At 40.9% G+C, this 26,603-nt stretch overlaps 1 protein-coding gene across 1 annotated transcript in view; it reads left to right on the top strand.

Annotated features, from left to right (window-relative positions):
* SLC9A9 (solute carrier family 9 member A9) overlaps positions 1-26,603 on the top strand; it is a 408,350-nt gene that overhangs the window by 170,874 nt on the left and 210,873 nt on the right. The window contains exons 7-8 of the mRNA XM_075937666.1: positions 18,968-19,106; positions 21,484-21,589. Coding sequence (XP_075793781.1) covers positions 18,968-19,106; positions 21,484-21,589 — 245 coding nt within the window. The remainder of the gene's footprint in view (positions 1-18,967; positions 19,107-21,483; positions 21,590-26,603) is intronic.

The following is a 26,603-nucleotide window of genomic DNA, read 5'->3' as shown; positions in this document are numbered from 1 at the left end:
ATTTCCAAACTCTTTGAGAGTCACCTGTAACTAATTCATATATAGCCAGAGACTAAATCCGCGTGTTTTTATAAAAGTAGTATTTTATTTTGGCTAAGAGAGGCCCTGTCCCAATGCATTGTTTATTGCCCTGGACAAATATGGGAAGTCACATAAAAGAGAGAATGTCTAAGTGTGCCTGACAAATGTTCATCCGACTCCCAGGCCTCTCTTTATGTTACATTTCAGTGCTGAAGAGGAAATCTAAGTGAAGCTATTTTTACATTTAGTACTCTACTGGTGGATCTGCATATTATTAATTTATTTACACGCAGGAAACATTAAAAGACTGCAGTCAGGATCCAAGGAAAGGATGGCCCAATGATCTGGTCACTAGCCTAGGACTTGAGAGACTGGGACTCAGTTCCCTGCTCTGTCACAATTTAATCACAATTGTTACAGACTTCCTGTGTGATTATGGCCAATGTATTTTTTCTGTGCGCCTTGGTTTTTCATCTGTAAAATGGGGATCACCAGTGATAGTAGGTAAAGATTTAAAAAGTCAAAACAGACAAATAAGAGATAAATAATACACAAGTAAAAAATTATTAGTTACAATGTTTTGTTATTAAATCACTTCAGATCATCCCTTTTCTTTATTGCCCAGATGGCTGATACTCTGCTCAAACTACAGAAGTAAATGGTATCAATAAAAAAAATCAGGTCAATTGTGCAGATACATTATATCTAAAGATCAGAGGAGTCTAGTCTCTCAATGTCAGTGACTAGGGTTAGAGGATGTTGTGCACATGGACTGAGAAGAGAACATTTCTGTAGGAAAAGCCTCTATAGCATGGTAGAAAGCAAATGTCCTTATTTTTGTGAATTACAGGGCAATGAAGTGTGCAGCACAAAACATCATGAGCAGTGAAGGCATCCTCAGCTGCTGTCCTTAATCTCTCACACTTAAATGGCAAAATACCAATAAATGTGATGCTTCATTTTTCCATGTTGAACCTTGATCCTACAAGTTGCTAAGCAGGACAGTCTTGTAATGTTGCTATGTGACGTCGTTGAAAGCAGACTGATCATTTATAGTGAAAACAAATAATTTACATCCAAGAGCTTCAGACACCTTAACCCATCCAGGACTTATTTATAACATACATAGTTATGTATACAGAGTAGTCACTGCAAACTGTGACAATTTCTGTGTTATTCTTAGGAATAACCTGTGACTTGCTTTCCCAGGTCAATGTAATATTGCCTCCTGAGCAAATGTACAGAGTTCAATCAAAGGATATTGTAAAGGGCTGGGAATGAGGGGGTGCTAAGGAATCCAGAAAGGGTAAAATAATGTGACACTGATAAGATAGCCTCCCCGGTATCTGCTTCAAAGGATTGTGGGGTCATCAGTTGAGGAAAGAAACCACCAGCTTGGCACCATCGAAATAAAGAGGTTTTCCCCTTTCCAAGGCTAGGGTGAAATAAAAAAGACACAGAGGGCATATCTACACTGGGAAATTATTTTGAAACAATTTATCTCAAAATACTAACTCCCAAAATAACTATTTCAAAATAGCGTGTCCACATTACAGGGAAGCCTCAAAATTAGTCTGAGGCAGGATTCCTTAATGTGGATGTGCTAACTCGACTTAAAGCCCCAGGAAGCATTGAGGGGTAATTAGTTTGCATGATTCCAGGGAGTAGTTATAACCAGCCCCTTATTTTGAAATAAGAGACTTGGAAGTGTGGACGCTCTTCTTGTTATGTCAGAATAACTCCCTGGTGTAGATCATGGCTAAGAGATTAAAAAGGTGCCCTGGAAAAAATGGCAGGGAGTTGTCAGCTCAACTGGAAGCTGGCAGAGGGACACAGAGTCAGCATACAGTGAGGCTGCTACACAGAGAAGGACTTGGGAGCCAGGGACTGTGGCAAAAAAGGTGTAATTTAGTGCCCAGAGAAAGGAGAACACTACGAGCATGTCTACACAGCAGCATTATTTTGGAATAACTGATGTTATTTTGAAATAATAAAATGTGCGTCTACACAAAATAATGTCTAGTTGGAGGAATTCTTACTCCAACTCCTGTAACCCTTATTTCATGAGGAGTAAGAGAAGTTGAAGGCAGAGTGTTCTTCCTTCAAATTCCTGCTGTGTAGACAGCACCAAAAGCTGAATTAAGCTATACCAACTTCAGCTACACAATTGACGTAGTTGCAGTTGCGTATCTTAGTTGGACTTTTGCCCTCCTGTGTAGACGTACCTTAAGGCTAGTTCATTAGGCTACCTAATACTTAAGGGGCAAGCTAAGTGTAGGTAAGAATATGCTTATCGGTGTGATTGTTGTTGTTGTTATGTACTCCTCTTAGCCATGTGCACATTTGGACCAAATAAGCCATACGTTGTTTTGGAGAAACTGCTTCTATTACTGACCATGGGCTCTGGAAGGAGAACTCTGGGGCAAAGTGCGTATCTTCTTTCAATTTAATTTCAAAAGAGGCTTTTTTGAAATGTGGTGCATCTACACGGTGCCAAATTTCAGGAAAAAAAAATGCTCTTTTGAGCCATCCCTTATTCCTCGTAGAATGAGGTTTACAGGAATGGCGAGAGAGCATGTCCGTTCTTTTGAAAATATTTCAAGAAAGCGGGTGCATTCCTTGGATGCGGTGTTCCTTTTTCAGGATACTTTCAGTATCCTGAGAAAACAATGCAGTCTAGACATAGCCTGTCAGGGCACAAGCCCAGTTGTTTCCTGTTAGGTAGTGTGAATGGCTCCCCAGGAGGTGTAATCCTGAGACCCTATCAGTGAGCGGCAGGATTGCAGAATATCACCCTTGCTGAACAGAAGGTTGGGAGGCCTACCATATGGAAGGTACGCACTCAGGGGACTGGAAGAGTGAGCTTGTGCAGGGACCATGACATAAGGAATTAATGTTGCCCAGTAACACTAATTACTTGTAATTTCAAAATTGAAGATTTAAAAAAAAACCTCGGGGGCTGCGTCTAGACTGGCAAGATTTTGCACAAAAGCAGCTGCTTTTGCGCAAAATCTTGCTGCCTGTCTACACTGGCTGCGAGTATTTGCGCAAGAACACTGACTTTGTACTGTACAAAATCAGTGGTTCTTGCGCAAATACTCTGACGCTCCCGCTCAGGGATAAGCCCTCTTGCGCAAGTATTCTTGCGCAAGATGGACAGTGTAGATAGCCAAGTTAATTTCTTGCACAAGAGAGTGTCTACACTGGCACGGATGCTTTTGCGCAAAAGATGTCTTTTGCGCAAAAGCATCCGTGCCAGTGTAGACGCTCTCTTGCGCAAATACTTTTAATGGAAAAACTTTTCCGTTAAAAGTATTTGCGCAAAATCTTGCCAGTCTAGACACAGCCTAGGTGTGTTTTGGCATGTGTGTGTTTTGGCATTGCATGGGTATGTACACAATTTACATACAGTATTTGCATATGTGTATGTATATATGGCATGAGAGTTGGCACAGTTTAAAATCTAGATTGAACAGTATGACTGAAATTCCAACCACTCACCCTCTTGAGAAAAATGATAAGGAGAATGGCAGAATTTTTCCTTTCATTTCTGGAGACTACCCATCCTTTTAATGCCAAAGAGAAGGTCATTGTGATTAAGGGAAGGAAACAACAGGGCATTATTGATACCTGCCCTGCCAAAGAATCACAACTTGCATGGTGACGCAACAGCAGCTCTGTAGTCAGGATCAAGATCCTAGCCCAATGCACAGAAAGCACTTGAAGAAGAAGCAGTGACAAGATTTGAGGAATTCACTGTGTCTCATGCACTTTTAAGTATATAGTGTTAACTGTCCATTTCCTATTCATGAGAAACAAATGCTGTTGATTATTTGTATTGCAGAGGCCCTGTCCAAACCCCGATCATATTAAGCCCTATACAAACCATGTCCTGGGAGGCAGTCTCTGCCCAGCAAAACATTGGCTACTGCATATACAAAGTAACTTTGTCCAAAGGCTCTTCTAGCAACATTTAGTTTGTATTTTAGCCCACACGTAAATGCGATGGAACAACTGAAACCAGCAATGATTACAAAGAAATGTCACTAACCAATGACAGAGAAAGTCTGCAGAACTGGAATTCATCTACGGATTTGATGCTGTCACCCTGGGCTTGAACAAAGACATTAACTAGATGGCACATTACAAAGCCAATTTCTCCCACCTTTAACATCTGCATTTCAACATCAGTAGCTATCTATGAGACACATCCAGCCCACTTAATTAGCCTCATTAACACGCATGGGCAGTGGGTGAAAGCCTAGCTGAGGAAGGCAAGCTCCAGCCCTGCCCCTTCTGTCAAAGGTCCCATCCCTTCCACCCAAAGCTTTGCCCACGTGAGCCCGATCCTTCCTGTCCATGTGGAGAACCAGGGCTACTGTGCTGTGGCCCCAGCCCAGCCCTCCCTGGAGGCTGGGGGACCCAGGCTGCCTTGCCGCAAACCCAGCCTTCCTTGGCAGCCAAAGAGAGCCCAGCTGCCTTGCCATGGCCCCTTCCCTCCCCAGCGGCCAAGGAGAGCCAGGCTGCCACACCGCAGCCTCATCTCTACCTGACGGCCGGGGGAGCCATGCCGCAGCCCTAGCCTTCCTTGGTGGCAGCACCAGCCTTAGGCGGTTGAGCATGTAGATAGTTTTGGGAAGGTTGTGCCTTCCCTTGCCAACATTACCAGCTGCCCACGTTAACACAAGTCCTACAATTGACAGGTACTACTTCTACTGTTATATAGATACTCGTTGTTCTTAAGAGCCCAGTAACATAAACCTTCTTGAGTCTTGGGAACCTGTTGAAACATGATTGCTTTAAAATTCTGGATGCTGCTAGGACTTTACATAATTTTAATCACTGAATAAATAGTCATAACAACACTTTATTCCCATTTTACTGCAGCCAGTTTTGATTGGCTGCTATGATGTTAAGCTTATCTTAGGGAGTCTCTCTAAGCCTTGAGAATGCTAGCTCCTTTTAGCCTTATTATTTCCCATTTGCATTTTGTTACAATAATGAAGGAATTTTAGGCAGTGCATTTCTCGGGGATTATTGTACTTCTTGGGTGGCTGAATACAGACAGCCATCAGCGCCATGCCTCACAAAGCACTCGAGGTGCTATAATCCGCCAGATATGCCCTGCCTGTCACATCTTGTTTAATTAGCATGAACTGATACAGTAGATTTGTTTCAAGTCACAAGCAGCGATTTAGCTTTTTCTCAGGATATTGCAGGGACAAGGGTATTTTTCTTTGTTCTTTTTTTTTTTTTTTTAGTTTGGTAACAAATAAGACTGTGGGCCTGATTCTTCATTGCCTTGCACCTTGTATAGTCACTTACAGAGAAGGCGTGGTGCTGTCTTTCTGATTTGGTGGATTTTACTACTGTTTTACATAGACACAAGGCAATGCATTGGGGAAGAACCAGGGCGTTTATATTACTACTTTATTTAGTATGAGAGAAGGGCTGGGTCGGGTCAGAGGGGCATCTCTATCTATTCTATTCTAACTCCTGTATCTTTCCCACTCATTGCATGATGGCAACTGCTGCTTAGGGGTGCTGGAATTTTTCGTATAGTGGGGGTGCTGAAATCCATTGAATCAAATTATAAACCCTGTATAATGGAAACGACTTCCTAAATCCTGTATAAGGGAAACAACTTCAAGCCAGGGGGTGCAGCAGCACTCCCCACACCCTGGGTTCCACCATCCATGCTGCTACTGTTCTGTCTCCCTGAAGGAGAGGGAAGATCTCCAGCTGCTTCAGGCATACAGACCATTTGTATTCATGCACTTTGTGTTCCAGAATACAAATGAACGTCTGGACTTGGATTGCAGCTCATATACCCAAACGAGCAAGAATCATAGAGGCAGATGCAGAAAGCTCTGAATGATGTGTGTTTGATAGGATCTGCTCTTACAGTAGAGATACAGTCTGAAATTGGAAATTGCCCAGCACATAGTCACAGACAATCCACCATCCAGCCATCTGTTTTTCTGCTGATGTGCTTCATTCCTTTCAAAGCTGGAAGGTAGCCTTTTTGGACAGGAATTTTGATCATTTTCAAAGGGATTCTTGAAAAAATCAGAAGTAGTAACATTAGCCTTTTTTTTAAGTTCAAAACATTCTCTTCCAAGACTGGGAAATTCTTTCACTAGAATCATATTTGACTGTTAAGAGTCCATTTACAAATGCTACATCTACACTGTGGAGCTATTTCAGGAAGTATCCCAAAATAGCTATTCAACATCTTTTGAGCACGCCCATTATTTTGAAATATAATGGGCTCGCTATTCCGATGTCCCTGTAAATCTTGTTCCACGAGGAGCGAGGGGCATTTTGGAATAGCTCACTATTTCGAAATTAACTCAAAATAAGCTATGCAATTTGTGTAGCTCAAATTGTGTAGCTTATTTCAAGCTCCGGGTGCAGTGTAGGCACACCAAAAGAGAGCAGATGTTACCAGGTTTCTGGTAACTGTTTATCAGAATTTATCACTAATTAAGATGAAATGGGATAGTTTGTATCTAGAAAATGGTAATCAAAATGTTACATTAATGTATGGATTAAGCAGGGAGAAGAGACGAGACGATTGGGCGGAGGAAAATACCATATTATCTTCCTCAAGAGAATGACTAGTTTTAGGCAAGGCTGAGATTTGGATTTCAGGCTTTATTATAATCATCTGTGTTTTTTAGGGGAGAACCTATACAATACAGTATGAAGAAGCTTATTTTTGTGGGATTTTAAGAGTCTGATGGCCCGGTTACTGCCACCTGTGGTGACACATGGTTTGTCATATCATGGCACCAATAGATTCCATTCTGTGTCAATGTGGATATATGGAAAAGTATCTAAGTCCTCACTTTTTTCACCTCTTCTAGTGGGTGCATACAAAACTTTCCCATATCTTCTTCTGTTTGGGTTGTTGAACAGTTGTCAAGCTATATTTTTTGTCAGAGGAGAGAGTCACACTTTTCATGGAGCAACATCTGTTTCACGTTACATTTCAGGAATGTATTTAATGTCCATTGTAAAAATGCTTTGTAAATGTGACCAAGCATATATGTGAAGAGAGCTGCCAAGAATTAATCTCACTTTGTTGGATCCGAAAAATTCCAAGAATCAAAAGATAGATTTTGAATATGCCAGGCACGAGTTGCCTAACACAGCATTTTAGAAGTAATACTACAGAAAAGGTTTGCTCTGTTGAGTTCCCACTGCTTGTACAGCTGCAGAGTCTGTGGTTGTCCACTGCTGCATGTATCATTTAATCACTGGCACAACAGAACATCAAAAGGATCTTTCAGCCCCTGCACTGTGGAGCGCATTGCCATGCCAGTATTTGCCAAATCTAGAAAATTTATTGAAAATAAATGCTGGTATTCTTTTCATTCGGTCCAACTCAGCTGGTTTGTCAAATTGTACACATCTAGGGCCAGATCTGGCTGGGTTGCACCATTCCAGTGATGCAACATAGCCATGGACCTTTTTCCCCAATCATTTAAACCAAATCTGTGGCTGTTTGGTGTCACTGGAATGTCACAAAATAATTAATTTCTAAATTCATGATTTTTGGAGCAAGTGAAAATCTAGGAGAAAATTTTGAATTTTGCATTTTTCCATGCAGATATTGCAATTCATGGCAAAGGGTCAATTTAATATTTTTCACAAAGTCTGTGACTGCAAGTAGAATAGTGATAGAAATGTAGCCGTATTAGTCTGGTGTAGCAGAAACAAAATACAGGACTAAGTTGCACTTTAAAGACTAACAAGATGGTTTATTAGATGATGAGCTTTCGTGGGCCAGACCCACTTCCTGGCCCACGAAAGCTCATCATCTAATAAACCATCTTGTTAGTCTTTAAAGTGCTACATAGTCCTGTATTTTGTTTCTGTGACTGCCTTATCTTTCTGGGATACATGTTACCTTGATTGCTGCTATCAGGTAATGAGCTTGCAATGGGATTGCTTTGCTGTATTAAGAAAAGTTACTGCAAACTATAGAAGCTTTACATGCTATAGCAGTATATGCTAACCTAGATTAAAGTGGTCAAAACGACTGCTTAAAAGACACTCTGAAAAAAATTATATTGAGGAGCCCAGAAGAGGAATTTGAAAACAATTTAAAAAAAAACAAGAATAGGTACAGAGGAAAGGGAACTGCAAATGACAGCAGCCAGATGAAAGCTTCCAAAATGACTGGTAAACAGCATCCTTGGCTCCTTTTTTAGAATTCAAAGGGCAAGCACAGGGAAGAAATTTTTGGGTATGGCTCCTGTGTTAAAGGAATGACCTTGAAACTATATGGGGTTAGTGTGTTTAGACTACTAAGTAGAACACATTTTTGGATACACAGAAAAACTAATGCTGCATGAATAGCCTGCCAGTTGAGGGTCATCAGTAACCTGATTTACAGTATATAGATGTGTACACATGTGAAATCTGACTTTACATCTGCAGTCTTCTGTCTAGAAAACCTCACAAATATAGTCAAGAATCAAAGGCTAAGAAAAATATTTTGTTTGTTTGGTAGAATGATTTGAAGACCTTGCTGGTTTGCTTGTTTTAATGAAGTCCCCTTATTCCTGCTCCTTTTTTGATCACTGTTAAAATGTGTAATTACTAATGGAGGATGTTTTGTTCCATAAATACCTGCCTTAATTTTGGCAGCTTTCCTCTGGAGGACACAATTCCTGTATATCTGCTTTCATAGCTGCCATTGTTGGCTGCTTTTGCTGACCATAACACATTCCTACATTGGGATGCCTCTCCAGTCTCTACTCCCCATCTGCTTTTGTTGGCTTCAGACAGGATAGCACATACCCAAACTCAAATGTGTTGGATTTATAGTTCAACTACACTGGCTTTAATGGGTTAGGGGTGAATTTCATGGGGCCAAGCATGGTTTAATGAGCTTGCTGCTGTTTACTAAGAGTGAGTGTGGGTGTTGAGTGCTACTTACTCATTTTCAAATCCAGCTTCTGGGACTAATGGTTTCATTACATGAACAATGAATGTGCCTTTGGATTTCACCATTTTAGGGGTGTTTTGTTATGTGTTTTCTTTGGTTTTTGTAATCGCATCAAGGAAAGTCACATAGTTTAACAATTATATGGAGGTAGAAACTGTTCAGTCAGCCTTGTCTGTCTATAAATCTCACTTTTGAGTGACATATTACAAAAAAAATGAATGGAGATGCCTATCTCCTAGAACTGGAAGGGACCTTGAAAGGTCACCAAGTCCAGTCCCCTGCCTTCACAGCAGGACCAAGTACCATCCTTGACAGATTTTGCCCCAGATCCCTAAAAGGCCTCCTCAAGGACTGAACTCACAACCCTGGGCATTATACCCATACACTACCTATACTCATACAATCAAGACTGTACAGCATTTTGAGAAAAACCACCTTCTTGGCTGCCTTCTTTTATACAAACTTGAACACTGAGAAAGTAGTATTTTTCCATCCCATCTTATTTTCTTTGATGGAATTAATCAGCACTTGATGTACTTCTTTAATTATCAGCTGAGGGAGGTTCCACTGGAGTCAATGCAGGTTGTTTGAGGCATTGAGGCATTGCTAGTTTTCTTTTGTAACTCCAGGCATTACGACTTCATGCTCCCCTACTATTCCTGTGTGTTAAATATATATCTTACAATACCACAGTGAAAGGAAGGAAATTAAGGAAAACATAGTGGAATGAGAAGTACTTTGCTATAGCAAGCGGAAACAAGTTTTCTGTTCACCAGATCATAAGATGTTTCATTCCACAATGGTCACATAACTTGAAAGAGAGAAAGAGACACCTACTCATACTGCTTTTCGTTATGTTATAGTTTCATATAATCAGAGAATTAACTCCTGTTAACTCTGCAAAAATCAATTGCTATGGGTCTCATATGCTTTCATTTGTTGTTGCTAATTACCAGCCCCACAGTAATTTACTAGAACCTTTCTTTGTAACATATTCTGCTTCAGGTATTGCAGCAAGTTTTCTGCAGCATGTTGTCTGTTTCCACAGCTAAACTGCTACAAGCCATAGGTTATATAAAAATCATGGATTCTTTGTGCTGTACTGTTGTTTGCAATTGATTAACATCTCTTTATTTGATGTTGCCACACTAGCCTACGGCATGCTGGGCCACAACCGTAGGAGGAGGAATATAAGATTTAATCTCCTCTCCAGGTTCTCTCCAAACAACTGTCATAATATTCTGAGGAAACTCACACTGTAATCCTCAAATGCCTTGGATTACTTCAAGGAAAAAGCCACCATTTTGCTAAATGCATAGACCAGAATATATTGATGGGATGAAACTCTCCTCATCATGAGTGAATTGTGATATATACTTGGAAATAACTATGACTATGCAATCTAATCAATTTAGATTTGATTTGGAAAGATTTTCTTTTTGGTTACAGTAGAGATTAAAGCTAATCTTCACCACACTCCAGTGAGCTAATGAAGGTAGCTAAGGCTTGGTCTACACTGCAGTCACGAAGTGATACAACAGCCTTTATTGATAGACTCAAATTAGCTTTGATCTAAGTAGACCAAAATTAGCTTGACTAACAGTAGTGCAGACCCAACAGCATAGACAGCAACCACCTGAGTACTGCGTGGGTGGGACTAGTTGATGCAGCTGATTAGATTTCACAGCTTCATTGCTTGTGTTACTTGAGCTAAATTTGATCTGGTTAGATCAAGGCTAGCTGAGGTAGATCAATGTGTGCTGCAATCACACTTCACTGTTGCAGTACAGGTGTTGTTAACTTCAAAAGAGAGGTAGGTGAGTGAAATGACTTTCCCAAGAAAGTCACTGAGGGAGGTGTTTGTGGATATTTCTCTCACTTTCAGAGAGAGTGAGACAATATTGTCTCCCTTATTCTCTAACTATGGTTCAGGATAAGTAGGCCAATTTGATTGCCAGTCTCTGAATATGGTTCCAAATTTATTTTTTCCCCCATTTCCTCTTCCCATAGATCAGGTTTGAGGATAATATTGAGCATAAAAACAGTAAGGATAACTAAGTGATGGAACTATAGACACTGATTGCATGGGTGCTTTAGTGCTAGAGCACCCACAAGGAAAAATTGGTGGACACTGCTCAATGTTCACTATTATTTTTTTCCATCCATGTGCAGAATAAATTTTATGTGCACCAAGGCATGTGCAGCTGTGCACCACCAAACACATGGTGCCACCTGTGGGCACTCTGCTAAACTGATGGGCAAAATTTGAATTTCTTCTGGATCATCTGAGCGACATTTGAATTTCTGCTGGGTGGCTGCCTGAGTGCTCATCTTACAGAAAACACTAGTGCTGATCACCCATGGACAGCTATAGATCCCCTTCTACCTCTGTCCACATTACACCTCTTGCCCACTGGTGGCCCCAACTCCTCCCCGGCTCTCCCAGTGCTTCCACAAAACTAGTGATTCACTGTGTTCAGAAAGCTCCAGGACTAAGGGGGAGAAGTGGGGACAAGGCATGCTCAGGAGACAAGGTGGGGAAGAGGCAGGGCAGGGGCAAGAAGAAGCAGGGTGCAAACAGGCCAGGGGTAGAATGGGGGCAGGAACAAGGGGGAGGGGGGTCAATCACCCACCCCCCCACCCTCGCAGAGGGAAATTTGGTGCCTATGGTTGCAACAATTTACCAAAGGTCATGGTGGATTCTTAATCACTGGCATTTTTTTAAATCAAGACTGGATTTTTTAAAAGATATGCTCGAATTCAAACAGAAATTATTTTGGGGTTCTGTGCTCTGTGTTATACAGGAATTCAGAATAGATCAAAAGACTATAATGGCCCCTTTTGAACTTTTGACTCTATGGCTATGTCTACACAGCAGCGTATTTTTGGAATAATATAGTGCGCATCTACACTGCCAGCCTTTATTTCAAAATTATGTCCAATTGGAGGGCTTCTTACTCTGACTCCTATAACCCTCATTCATGAGGAGTAAGGGAAGTTGAAGGAAGAGTGTTCTTCCTTCAACCTCCTGCTGTGTAGACAGCGCCAAAAGCCAAAATAAGCTATTTTGACTTAAGCTACGCAATTGACTTAGCTCAAGTTGCGTAGCTTATTCCAATGTCAGCCCTGCAGTGTAGACATACACTATGAATTCATGCATTTTTGATGGATCTGATTATATTTAGCTTAAACCCTCTTGTGTGTAAGAACTGGTAACATTTCCAATTTGCTATAAAAGTAATTTGACAATAAGAATTTTAATACTGAAGAATTGAACGTTTTGTTTAAATATAAAGCAGTAAAATTATTTTTTTTCAGTCTCTTGGACACAGTTTTTGTCACCATTGCTCACTCCTTTGTATCAGGCACAAGAGGTCAGCCAGCAGGAATAGGATTCATGCAGAATATTATTAGAGTCCTTTAAGAGGGGGAGAGGAAACCAGAAATAGAGACATGACACATTGAACGGGGACTGTTTTCAGTATAAGTGTTATCTTGTGACATTTTGCTTTAGTGTCAGATAAGGAGCTTGGGGGCAAGAGCTGGAGTTAGGCTCAATGTTATTTAACATCTTCAGTGATACACTGGAAAAGAGGTGACCCTTGGCCCTTTAAAGAGGAGCAGAGTGAGAGCATCTGTGCTGCTTCAGGTGATACAGATTAAGCTTGAAAAGAGGGCCTCGGGCTAGAGAAGGGAGGAGACCACTGAGTCAGAGTTAGTAAGCTGCAGGGAGCAGGACTGCCAGAATCCTCTGGGTGGGGTGCTACAAAAACCTGAAAGAAAAAAGGGGGAACGTCCTCTGGTGTCTGTTGCCCAGGATGAGCCAAGGAGCTGTTTAGATTTGTTTTGTGTAGGTTTGAACAATCAGGGCACGTCTGCACAGCAGGGCTAAACTCAAAATAAGCTATGAAACTTGAGCTACGCTAATTGCACAGCTTAAGTAAAAATAGCTTATTTCGACTTTTGGCGCTGACTACACAGCTGTTATTTCAAAATACAGCACTTTTCCCCCGACTTCCCTTACTCCTTGTACAATGAGGGTTACAGGAGTCAGAGTAAGAACTCCTCCAGCTCAACATTATTTTGACATATGTCAAAATAATTGCTTGTATGTGGATGCAGATTATGTTATTTTGGAACAGCGTCAGTTATTTTGAAACTAGCCAATTAGCCCATCATAAAACAGGATTTTAGGTCTCTCCTCCATGTCCTATTCCCTTTCTATCTTGGTCTTCTCTCCCGAGCCTCTGGTGTCTCTCTCTCTCTCTCTCTCTCTCTCTCTCTTTCTCTCTCCCCTCCTCCTACTGCCTCCCCCTTTCCCTCTCTCAGTTCTCCGCCATCTCCTGTCTCTCTCCATCTCTCTTTCTCTTCTCCCCCTCCTGCCTCTCACTCTCTCTTTCTCTTCTCCTCCTCCTCCTGCATAGGGAGCATGGAGCCCAAACAGCTGTTTGCGCTGTTTGCTCCCGCATGGCAGCCCAGCTGAGCGGCTGCCTATGAGCTCCAGCTGCCCCCTGCTGTTCCAGACCCCGCCCCCCTTGCTCCCCCACCCTCCCCCTGGCCAGTGGGTGGGGCCTGGAGCCTCTGTCATGCCGCACGTCACTGCCATGGCACTTGGCTGACTTCTGCGCTGCTCAGCTGGGCTGCTGCGTGGGAGCAAGCAGCACAAGCAGCTGTTTGGGCCCTGCGCTCCCCATGCAGCACAGGCCACCCAGAGGGAACAGCCAGCATTTCAGCATTACAGACTCTCAGACATTGGGCTACTATATATATGATAATGCTGCTATGTAGACATAGCCTAAGACTGCTTGAAGTAGGTTGTGGGTGTGGTAGTAGACCCTATGTACACTGCTGAGAAGCTCTGCCTTGTTAACAGTGTGTAAATATCATGAGTGAAATCTTGGCTCTGTGAAAGCCAATGAAAGTATTGCTATTGACTTCAATGGCAGCAGGATTTTATCCCTGGTGGATAATACTAAACTAGGAAGTACTATGGGCAATGGTGAGGACCAAAACCAAAAAAAAAGTATAAAGGAAAAAACTGTGGTCAGGAAAACTCCAAATGGGATTCAGTCTGGGGAAATGCAGGATGAAAAATAACACAGAAGAACGTAGATGATGGGGAGAGGGAAAGGCAGGAGAGAGAGACAATAGCTTTAATGCAAAACATTGAAAAAGATCAGTTATGGAGGGCCATAACTTTAATAGGTGCTAATATGGTGATATGATGTTAAAAATAGACTGTGTGATTTTTGGCTTCCATATTCATCATCCTTTGAGGCAAAAGTCTTTTTATAGAGGGAGATGTTTAGGCCTCATAGATCAAGTGCTGAACTTGGATGCTAAAGACCTTGGTTCTAGGCCTGACTTGGCCATTGCTGTGCGACATCTCAGGCAAGTGATGTCACCACTCTGTGCCTCTGTTTCCTTGTGTGTAAAATGAAGATACCAATTCTGACCTTTAAGATCTGCTAATGAAAAGCACTCCAAGGGTATGTCTACACTGTGGAGCTATTTTGGGATACCGGAAGTATCCCGAAATAGCTATTCTGCATCTATTGAAGAAGCCCATTATTTCAAAATAGATTTCAAAATAACGGGTGGCTTCTTCTGATATCCCAGCAGCCCTTGGTCCACAAAGGTTAAGGGGCATTTTGGAATGGCGAGTTATTTCAAAATTTGATGCTGTGTAGACAGCGCCAAATTACAAAATAAGCTATTTTGACATACACTTGAAATAAGCTACACAATTTGCATAGTGCAAATTGCGTAGCTTATTTCAAGCTAAGGGTGCTGTGTAGATGCACCCTTGGGTGGTATTAGATTTGTCACTGGAATAATTGCATCTAGAATAGAATGTTCAGTTCCGAACACTTAATTTTTGAAAGATGCTGACAAATTGGAGGGCATTCAAAAACAGAAAGCTCTGGGGGCATGTCTACACTGGGGTATTTTTTTGAAATAACTCCCCTTATTTTGAAATAACAAGGCAAGTGTCCACTCTGACTCCTGTTATTTTGAAATCATGGGCTTGGTATTTCAAAATAATAATTCCTGCTTGTGAAGAGGAATAAGCTTATTTTGAAATAGTTATTTCGGGAGTTGTTATTTCAAAATAACCTAGTAGAGTGGACATAGCCTGGGTGACTTGTTGATTAGATAGTGCTAAAATAAGTTAATATATTAAGTTGCCAAAACAAAAATTTAGGATAATATGATAATGCTTAACTGGTTAAGAAAAACCCTATACAGAGTTAGAATTATTTAAGGGGGCACAGGAAGAACAAAGCTATAGTTATCAGATGACATCAACAAGGAATATTTAGACAGACTATAACGGAAATAATCCTGATAATGAGATTTGAATATTAACAGTTTATAGGAAAAGGATGGAAATTCCTTTCTTGAGTCATTTAAAATTAAGAAGACAGGAAGCTTGGAAATATAATCTCACATTGTCAGGAGGATGAATTCGGTATGTCACATATTTAATAGGTTTATTTCTTTTCTAGTGTTTATGACATAAGAAATAATTACACTGCTGCTTGAACAGTACATCTTATGTTTAGTTTGATATTTGAACTAGGAATTTGGGCCAGTTTTTAGTGACCAATATCAGATTTTTTAAAGTCTTATCATAACTAATCATGTGTAAAATGCATTGATTCTTGTCCCAATAGTCCCACTTCTTAAAGTGTGAGAAGACCTATAGACAAAGAAAATGTTTAATAATCCAGTAAATTCATCCAGTCACTAGTTTGGATGTTAATGTTTTAGACCCCAGGAGGACTGTTCAGAGCAAAAATTCTTGCCAGAAAATTGCTAGCACAGTTTTCCTGCCAGTGTAGTTAGGGCCTAAAATTGTTTAAATAATTTTTTTGTTTCAATTATAAAGATAAGTCAAGATTTAGGATGTGGTTTTCTTCCCTTCTCAAAAGAGAAAGAATTTCTAAGATGAAGGCTGTTCTAGTTCTGCACAATAGCTCTAATTTTAATTTTAAATACATTGTTCGGATATTTTGGTTTGATAAAAAGCCCATTTATTGGATTGTTAAACCTAGCATAATATTCTTTAACTTATTTTAAACTAGGACACCTCTTTTTCCTTGAGGCTGACATAATTAATAAGCAGTCCATTAATGGCTTTCATTGAAGTTTGTCTGGTGTATTCTTCTGGGTCAAGAAAATTTTCATACAGTTCTCATAGCTTTTAACATCTGGTGTCTCTTGTACTGGCCAAGCCCTTTCTGGACAGTTCAGAAGCTTTCTTTGATGTACTCAGGGCAAATGACAAATTGACCTGATTGAAGTCAGGTCTCAAAACCTAGTGATATAAAAGATCAATTTCCCATTTACACTTAATTAAGAAACAGGTATGAGGAACTGCAGCCTCTGCATTCTTCTTTGAGAATGTGATCTACAGTCAAGAAGAGACAAGTTGTATCATTTCAACACAGAAAACACAACTGGGGTCCCTTTTAGTTATACAAGAAATATTAGCAAATAAGAGTTTGTTGACCTACAGTATTATACTGATATCAATTGAAAAAAGCAGCTGCTTAGACAGTACAAGTTTATGTATTTACTATAATCTCTGACGTGATTGTGAAGGCTAAAACCTCAAACTGAAGGGGTCTGTGCTGAGTATCATCTGAAGCAGGGCAGCCAACAAGCCATGGTCTAGTGGGGGCTGACTTCGGGTCCCTGGACAGGGCAGAGCCTTGGACAGAAGGGGAGGATCTGGAGCTAGTCACCTTTCCAGTCCTTCAGCACCGCCTGCACATGCTGACCGGGGCTCCAGCCACTGCCATTTCTGCTGTAGTGGCAGTGGCAGCTGGGAGCCCCAGGCCGCAGGCCCTCTTATATTTCCTTGCCCCAGCGCAGCTGCCCCCATGTCCTCCCCACACCACTATCTCAACACATGAATGAAGACAAGAGATGAACTCAAACAGTCCCTCTGAAGTTAACAAGAGTATTTTTGGAAATAAAGTGCTACTCTGCATGAGAGCGAGTATCAGCTTCTGGTGCTTTGAAATTTTCTATACAAGGAAAGTTCTCAGCATTCATATTCACGTTCTCATGCATGGGTTTAGAATGTCATTGCTCATTTGCACATTACTTCTCTGGCCCTGCTTAATGAACACCGTTATCATCACAGTGCAGGCACAATGTGCCATTTTGAATAAAATGAAATATTTATCAATGCTGAATCGTGCCCCTTTGCCCTCCAGAGGCAGTTCGGTCTAGAAGATTGGGGCCAGGAATCAATAGCTTTAAAAGCCTTATTCTGACCCTGCCACTGATTCTCTATGTGCCCTTTAAACTAATCACTTCATTCCTCTGCTTTAATTTTCCTATATGTAAAACTAGAATTGTAACTGTTACTTAGCTACATCGCTAAATTCATGTGATGCTTAATTAGTGTATGTACAGTGCATTTTGTTCTTAAAACAAAGAAGCAAGACTTTAAGTCCAGATCCAGACAAGTTGTGAGCACCGATTGCTGGCAGTTGAGTATTTTTAAGGATCGTTCTTTTATTCGCTCATGTTCACTTCCCTTTCTATCTAACCTTGTCCAACCAAGGGATAAGCTCTGAAAGTAAGTAGCTTAAATGCTGGTTTCTGCATAACATTTGGAGGTACTTAGTGAGTGAACTGTTCAGAAAATCTTGACTATGGAGCTGCATCCCTGCTGCTTATTCTCCAAACAGAAAACACCCAGTTGCAGAGACAAACATTAAGAATCAGAGGGGTAGCCGTGTTAGTCTGAATCTGCAAAAGCGGCGAGGAGACCTGTGGCACCTTATAGACTAACTGAAGTGTTGGAGCATAAGCTTTCGTGGGCAAAGACACACTTCGTCAGATGCATGTAGTGGAAATTTCCAGAGGCAGGTATAAATATGCAGGCCAGAATCAGGCTGGAGATGACAAGGTGGATCCAATCAAACATTAAGAACATGACCATAAACATGAAATTCATCCCAATTTAAAATTTTTTAATGTATGAACTACCAATCATTTGATAGCAATGCAAACCCCATTTTAAAATCCATTGCCAAGCTCACTTGAATGTCTTTGACAGTGAGCATAAAAGACCTCAAGTGTCAAAAGCAACAGAACCACAAAAATCTGAAATGTCGCTTAATTAGTATTTGGGAGCTTGGGGCTACAGCACATCTGTTAATTTTTATGTTACAACAAGCAGAAATACATTCACACTTGGCAATACCATTAGCATTCTAGGCATCAAGTCACTTGTAGTAAACAGCAAATCTGATGCCCTCAAAAATGTTTAAAGCTATGGCTTTGCCATTGGTGGAGTAATTTCCCATAAGAAAATAATCTTGATGGTTACAGCCAAAGACTGGATATAAAACACGACCTCTGGCAACTGCAACAGTTTCTTTCTCTGGGAAAACAGCCCTCTTGTTTTTTCCCTAGGGTTTCATATTGTGCAGCTCTTGACATGTTCGCCGTTTTGTTTACGAAGGGTTATGCTAGGGAAGGGAACTACTTTGCGGTTTATGACAGCATCACTGCTGAAGATTTGGTACACACTGTGATTTGTATCACCCATTTGTGCCTCAGCTGTAAAAGCACAGTTTTTATCAGGAATATTTGTGAATATATAACAGCTCCGAAGACATATGGCCCATAAATAATTCAAAGTTATCTATTTTCCCTGCATATTCCTTATACACCTACCATGGTTTAATGCCTTGAAGGCTTGGAAACAATATTCTTTATGACAGTCCCAGTATAAAAATGTTTACTGACTGGCAGCAAACCACTGATTCTCAGGTTATTGCCTTGAAAAATAAACCCTGTCCTCCCAGTCTCCTTTTTCTTGCTTCTCTATTTTGCTAACAACCCAGAGGAGCATCTTCTTGCACTGTGAGTGCCTACTAAGTGGGTATCTTCTTGATTTCACTATAATGATAATGTGATTTAATTCATTATTTCCCTCTCTCTCCCTTGTTTCCTTTACAGTTCAATATCCATTTACAGTCCCAAGGAGAATCCTAACACATTTGATGCTGCTGCTTTCTTCCAGTCTGTGTGGAATTTTCTGGGGATCTTTGCTGGATCGTTTGCAATGGGGTCCTCGTATGCTGTTGTCACAGCTTTAATATCCTTTATTGTTTTTTCAAACAGAAAAACTCTGCAGATTTGAAAGTTTGTTTGCCTTGAAAAGCACTCCCAGGGCTGGCTGTGATTTAGCATTAACCATCTGTACTTTGAACTCAAACTTCTTCACCGAAGTGGAACCTTTTAAACTAAGAGCCAGGTCCATGACTGGAGAAAATCAATGCAGGTCGATGGAGCTATGCTGATTTTCACCAGCGTGCCCCAGATCTATAGCTCTTACTCCTATAAGTAGTCTCATTGACTTCAGTCAGACTACTCTTGTGCCTAACAATATCCACATGAGTAAAAGTGGTAGGACAGGACCCCAATTTCTCTTTTATGGGATGCTTCTCTGAAAACTCTCTCTTTTCCCCCATTGATTTTATTTCTCCACAAAACATTATCATGCTGACCCACCCTTTCAATCAGGGAGAAATAGAATGCTGCCCTTGACCGAATGTATCCGGAGGCCAAATGTGTGATGCAACCTTGCTCTCAGCAATGGCTCACCTACTTGGCAATGCTCACAGCCACTGACAAAGTCATCAGACTTCCAGTTACAAGTACCTGATAGTATTTCAGCATTCCTGAAAAAATCAAAACACAAACATAAAGCACCATGAAATCATAATTCTCCTGTGCTGTGCCATCTGACACTGACATGAATTTATGTACTGAGACCCTTGCTTCATATCACACTCAGTCTTCTCAGTAGTTGTTAGCCCTGGTCACACTAGGATTTTATTTTGAAATAGTTCCCCAAAGGTTGAATTTATAAGCGGAGTGTCCACACTACCAAGCCAGTTATTTTGAAATAACGAAAATCTGTACTCCTGCTTTTTATCAGGAGTAATGCTAATTCCAAAATAGTTATTTTGAAATAATGGTAGTGTGGATGCTCCGGTGCTGCTATTTCAAAATAATTACTCCCCAGAGTAATGTGAACAAATTACTTCCCAATGGTTCCTGGGGCTCTAAGTTCGAGGGAGTGCATCCACATTAATGGAGCCTGCCTCAGACTAATTTTGAGGCTAACCTGAAGTGTGGGCATGCCAGTCTGAATTTGTTAAATAAAGAGTTATTAAGTTTAATTTAGTAATTTTGAAATACTTTTCTAGTGTAGACATGGCCTTATATTTTAACTGGCCCATACAACTCTGTGGGAACATAATGTAACTGGATCATAATGAGAAGAAGTTTTGTCTACTAGTTCAAATAGGCAAAAGTAGTCAGGACTTGTGGGTTCTATTTTCACTGACTCACTGTGGGACTTTAGGCAAAATGCTTATCCTTGATCTACATTACAGTGTTAGCTTGACATCAGGCAGTTTACATCAACCTAATGACGTCCCTGTACACGCTACAGCCTTGCTCCCGCTGATGTAAGCGCCATACTACACCAACATAATAAGCCTACCTCCATAAGAAGAGTAGGGTTTATGTCTGTGTAGCCAGGTTGATTAAGTATCTGTGTAGACATTGCATTACTTACATCAGCTGATACCCAGCATATTTACCAATTTCACAGATAACCTAATATAGGTGACTTAAGATTCTAATGTAGACAAGCCTTTGGCCCAGAGCCTCAAAGGTAGTTAGGCAGCTAACTACCTTTGTGGCTTTGGGCCTTAATCCCTCCATGCCTCAGTGAATGCTGCCACAAAATAGGTACAAAGCAATTAATGTTTGCAAAGTGTTTTGAGGTGCTGACATAAATACAATATTTCTTTAATTTACAATGCATGTAATAGCAGTAATTAAAGTACAAGCCAAGCTATTGACTACTAATCAAAACACAATTTATCTAAACTGGCATAGTTTTCCATTTTCCTACATCTTGTTTAATCATTTACATCAGTTGGTGTACAACAGTAGCAACTTATCCTCACTTTGCACAAATATAAATACAATGTCTAATAACCAATGTGTTAATCAGTGTCCCCATCTCAATTCATTTGAGAGGCCACTTCCGAAGCACTGATTATGATTCATAAACTGATTCCATTTAAAGGCTACGTAGTAAAGTTGACCTTCCCTTTCACACAGACAATAAATTCCTTGGACCAATTTGGCCTTTTGATCATTTTGTTACCATGTCACCTTTTCATGGCCACATTTCTTTGAAACCACATGACATGAGCGCATTTCAAAGGCAAATATAAATTGAAGTAGATCTGTGAAGTAGACTAACGCTGGAAAATTGATGTTAAATTCAATCACTTAGGCCTTGATCTAGCAAATAACATGTATATCTCTAAGGTCCCTTTGAAGGCACATGCTTATGTGAATAGTTTTATGGTGCATTATTTCACTTATGCTGTTGGGGGTCAATTTAGGCTGAAAATTGTGTTATTTTTTTCCTTAGTATTTTTTAGCACTTGACCAAATTTACAAAGCTATGTGAATTCCCCATGTTGGAAACAGGCCTGTTTTTCCTCCTGTCTTGGAGTGCCTTCTTGTCAGCAGAAGCTGCTGGGCTTACAGGTAAGTGTTGCATTTTACTAAGCAAGGAAAAACTGTGGGGCTCTTTAGTAAATCTGTGATGAGGGAAAATTGCACCCCTAGTATGAGCATGACGTCTTACAGAAACAGAAACCTTCCAAAATCCATTCGCTTCTTTTCATTGCCAAAATGTGTTTGATGCTGCAAGCATCCATCTGCACGCACAGATCCATATATACTTACGTGACTTTTTTTTTCTGCACAAGTTTTTGTTCGGTTGGTAGTTTTGTTTTTGTTCCCACGCAAACCCCCATTGCATCAGGAGAGAGGCACAGGTTGCCCAGGGACAGACCACAACCACTTACCACCTTCACATTGCTGCATCAACATGGAGGTAGCTTTTGTGCGACCACAGCCATATACATGCCAGGGATTGCTTTCCTCAACACCCGGAACAAGTGAACACATTCAGACATGATGAAAAATGGGCACGGAAGTTGTCCCTGTGTGAAGTGCCTAGATTCTTATTGTTTCATAATCTGATTAGGAAGAATATGATTCATAATAGCCTGATCCTATTGATATTTTTGTTATTGTTACTTTTGATGATTTACTGATAATTCACACTAAGGAAAGCTGGAGGAAAACCTTAGTGCCTGAGCATTAATAGAGAGCCCATTTAGTTTTGCTGGAGAAATTGCTCAAGACCTGTTAATTTTTATTTTGCACATAATCCTTGTGAAGCTTTGGGGATCAATGAGGGAATGAAATCCTGGCTACTCTGATAGTCAGTAGCAAAGCTCACATTGACTTTGGAGCCAGGATTTTGCCCTTTTGGGGATAACTTTGAAACCAGAGTGTGGTTTGTTGTAAATTGCTGCATGCCTGCCCCTCTTCTTCCTCTGCCTCATTTTATGCAGCTTTTTATCCCATTCCATGCCAGAGGTGGGTGAATGCCAACATGGCCCAAGTTAAACAATGATAGAAATGTAGCCGTGTTAGTCTGGGGTAGTTGAAGCAAAATGCAGGACAATGTAGCACTTTAAAGACTAACAAGATGGTTTATTAGATGATGAGCTTTCGTGGGCCAGACCCACTTCCTCAGATCAAATACTTTCTTCCACTATTTGATCTGAGGAAGTGGGTCTGGCCCACGAAAGCTCATCATCTAATAAACCATCTTGTTAGTCTTTAAAGTGCTACATTGTCCTGCATTTTGCTTCAAGTTAAACAAGACAGCAATGCTCTGTCACTTTACAAAGAAAATCTAACTTTAACCTGAACAAGGCCTCTAGTGTTGTTGTGCTTGCTGTCCATTTTCAAAACACTGCCTGTAACAACCTACTCTTTACCTAGGGACCCCCACTTAAAAAAAAAACCCCACGTGTGTCATGTTTTAGCCAGAAACTAATGGTGTGACTAAACTTTTAAATAACTGAAAAGAGGGGTTTCTATTGGAAACACTGATACCGCCTCAAATGCTATCATTTTTTCAGGCACTGCCATACTGAAGGCAGGTTCCACTGTCAGAACACTGGGACAAACTGTGGGTCTGTCTACACTATGGGACAAGTGTGCATTAAGATATGCAACTTCAGCTACTTTAATTGCATAGCTGAAGTTGAAGTAGCTTAGCTCGACTTTTGACGCTGTTCACATTGCAGGAAGTTGAAAGGAAAACACTCTCCCTTCAACTTCCTTTACTCCTTGTGAAAGCAGGACTACCAGCATCAACCAGAGTGCCCCTCTCAATTCGAATTCGCTGTCTTAACTAGATCCTCTAATTCAAACTCTGGAAGATAAACAGCAGCAGCTTCGATATTCTCTGTAGTGTAGACATACCCTGTATGTCCAAATAATTGTCTTCACACTGCAAATATGTTGACACACAATGAACTCTCTCCCACTAGTTGCTTGGGATGGTGTTTCATCTTTTTAACCCATAAAATGTTAGAAATCAAAACTCTATAAAACTCATCTAGGCCATCAGTAATTAGTGACATAGTAGCCAAAGTTAACTATTTTTACTATGGCCAGAAAGTGAGTGGAAAGCAAAGTCATCATTCAATTAAAGGAAAAAACAGTAAATTACAAGGAAGTTAGTAAAGGAAGTAAGTTAGTATAAAGGAACTGACATAAATGTTAAAAAGGGAAATTGTTCCACCTATACAAATTGCAGGGAAAACTAACCCTATTGCTTTAGCTCTGTCACTAGCAATTTTTTCATATGCACATTCTTTGTCTCAGTTGGCAATTTTTTAATTACATTGTTGTGATGAAGCGAAGACGACTCTTGCCTCATTTATCAACAGGGTTGAGCCTCTGTCACTTTAGCTTCTATGAAAGGCCTTTGTCATAAGCTGTTAGGAAAAAAGAACACATGCAGTCTTCTCTGTAGCTTCAGAAGTTCAAAGCTGAGTTTTTCAAATGCAGCAACTCTATTAATACTCTATTGACATTTCCGTTTGACTGGCTATTTTTAGCCATTTGCTTTTAACCAGTTCCAATGTAGCTTTCATTTTCTCTAAACCTTGCCTGAAAATATTCTTCTCCTCTCCTCCCACAATTTTTAAGATAGATTTCAGAGTGGGGTTCATTCTGTTGGTTAACAGATCCTCAGATGCCTTATCTACTTGTCAGTAGCAAGTTTCCTTGCCCAATGAGAGATGCAAATTTAGATGGAATCCTGTGATTTCTTAATCTCAAACTAGTAGAATCTATGTAAAATGAGGTTAATCTGTGCAGCCACCAGTAAGGAGTGATGTCCTGGACTATGCTTATGTTCTCAGGCACCGTTTTTTATTTTTCCCACTCTGCCCTGAGGCCCCGCCTTCATTCCACCCCTTCCCTGAGGCCCACTGCTCACAGCTCTCTGCCTTCCCCTGAGCATCTCCCGCCAGCTGCCGAACAGTTGATTCAGCTATGCTTATGATACAGAAGAGTCTCTTGGCTTGAGCGGTTGACCAAATAGAGTGGTTGGGAGAAAGTTAACTGAACAGCTTTTAGAACTCTCCAAACTGCCAGTCCCTAAAGTATCAGTTCCAAAGGTCTTTTCCATCACATATGCTTTCCATCTTTTTAGCTCACCTGATTCCTACAACCTTTGGTTTTATAAGAGTGTATAGCTACTAAACATCAATACAATTGTCACAGCATCAGAGGCAAATCAAGGTTATTGTAGGCAGGTCCACCCAATGGACCAAATTCACTTCTAGTGTAAATCCACTGACTTCTGTGGCTAGACTCCAGGGATGAATATGCCCCATTTTGGTCATGTCTACACTACAGACCTTGCTCAACAAAAATTATGTCCTTACGCAGCTACCAAAGTTTGTATAGTACTTGGCCATGTGCATGCTTGACTGCTTCTGCAATCACTGTGCATAGGCACCAGGAGTGCATGCGTCTGTGTCAGATCATGGGAAATAAATAGAAATTCCTAGAAGCCTGTGACCTGTCTCTGACTTTTATTAAAAATATCTGTAATAAAATGGATTTAACTAGGATTGAGATTGAGCCCTGCTGCAGGACAAGAGGGGAGTGGAAGGAGGGGTACTCCCACCACCTGCAGTGTCTGAGAGCTCTCTGGTCCCCCTGCCACCCACAGCAGCCTATGAGCAATACCTCCCAACTCTTTATATACACCAGACTCCCACTTTTTGTGGTCTGCATCTCCTCTCCGGGAGTGGGTGAGCTGGTTACACACACTGGCATGACCTCGGATAGCTGCCAGTGAGCCTGATTCCCACCTCAGTGGGTCGGGCTGTACAGCCACAGCAGAGGAGCTGCCAGTACATGGTGCTGGCTCCTGGGAGGTGTGGCCTGACATGCTGCTGCAGGGCCCCATAGAACTCTAGATCTCCATGGGCACTGGTTTAGATCTATGGATAGTCACATATGCAGATATCAATTTTGCATCTGCACCATGATCTACAGTTGGGCAGTTGCACACAGCAAGGATTAGGTGCTAAGTGAGCTTGCAATCAAGTGGACAATTAAGAAAAAGCATTTCGGCATTTAAAAAATACATGGGGAGGTATAAAGGGGGTGACAGAGGAGGTGGTTTCTGGTCTGCATGACCGTAGACAGTGGAGTTCAAAACTGTGAACAAAGCACTCATTGTTGCAAGGAATAGGGAATTGTGAGATACATTCTAGAGGACTATTAGGCTATGTCTACATTCCAACACTATTTCGGGATACTGGAGTATCCCAAAATAGCTATCCCGCCTCTTAGCAGGAGCTCATTATTTCAGACTTGCTATTCCGACGTTCCTGTAAACCTCATTCCATGAGGAATAAGGAACATTTTGGAATAGTGGGTTATTTTGAAATAAGATCGAAATAAGATACGCAATTTGTGTAGTTCAAATTGCATATCTTATTTCAAACTATGGTGCAGTGTAGATGTAGCCTCAGGGTTCACACAGGTCATAGAGTGTCTACGTGCACATTGAGTCAGCTTCCATAGGTTGACTGTTACTCCACATCAATCGGTTTGGTGATGTTCCTGCATCACTATAATGGAGTACTTACATTGACTGGAGACATATTTGAGTGTAGACACATGTCTAAAATAAGGCAATTTATGTCAACCTATCTTTATAGTGCAATCCAGGTCTTTTTTGAAAGGCTTCTAGTAATTATGATTTTCCTTAGCTATTTTAGGCTTTTTACTGGCGATAAAGAATTTTCTCCTACATAAACTTTAACAAATTTATACAAGGCATGATTATGTCCCCATGTTGTTTATGCATGCAACAACAACATGACAAAGTTTTTTCTGTAATGATTTTCATATAAACTCGACCCCCTTTTGGAGTTAAACAACTAGGGTATGTCTACACTACCACCCTAGTTCGAACAAGGGTGGTTAATGTAGGCAACCGAAGTTGCAAATGAAGCCCGGGATTTAAATATCCTCGTGGAACGAGGTGTACTGGTAGTTCAGATTAGAGAGCCTAATCCGATCTACCTACTCCGTGCCGCGTGTAACCGCGGGCACGGAATCCGAACTACCGGGGCTTTAAAAATGGCGGTGCCAGGCAAGATGCAAA

This window comes from Pelodiscus sinensis, chromosome 10 (genome assembly GCF_049634645.1).
Source record: "Pelodiscus sinensis isolate JC-2024 chromosome 10, ASM4963464v1, whole genome shotgun sequence".
NCBI classification, from domain to species: Eukaryota; Metazoa; Chordata; order Testudines; family Trionychidae; genus Pelodiscus; species Pelodiscus sinensis.
Note: the sequence above shows the minus strand (reverse complement) of the source record. Positions and strands in the feature narration are given on the sequence as shown.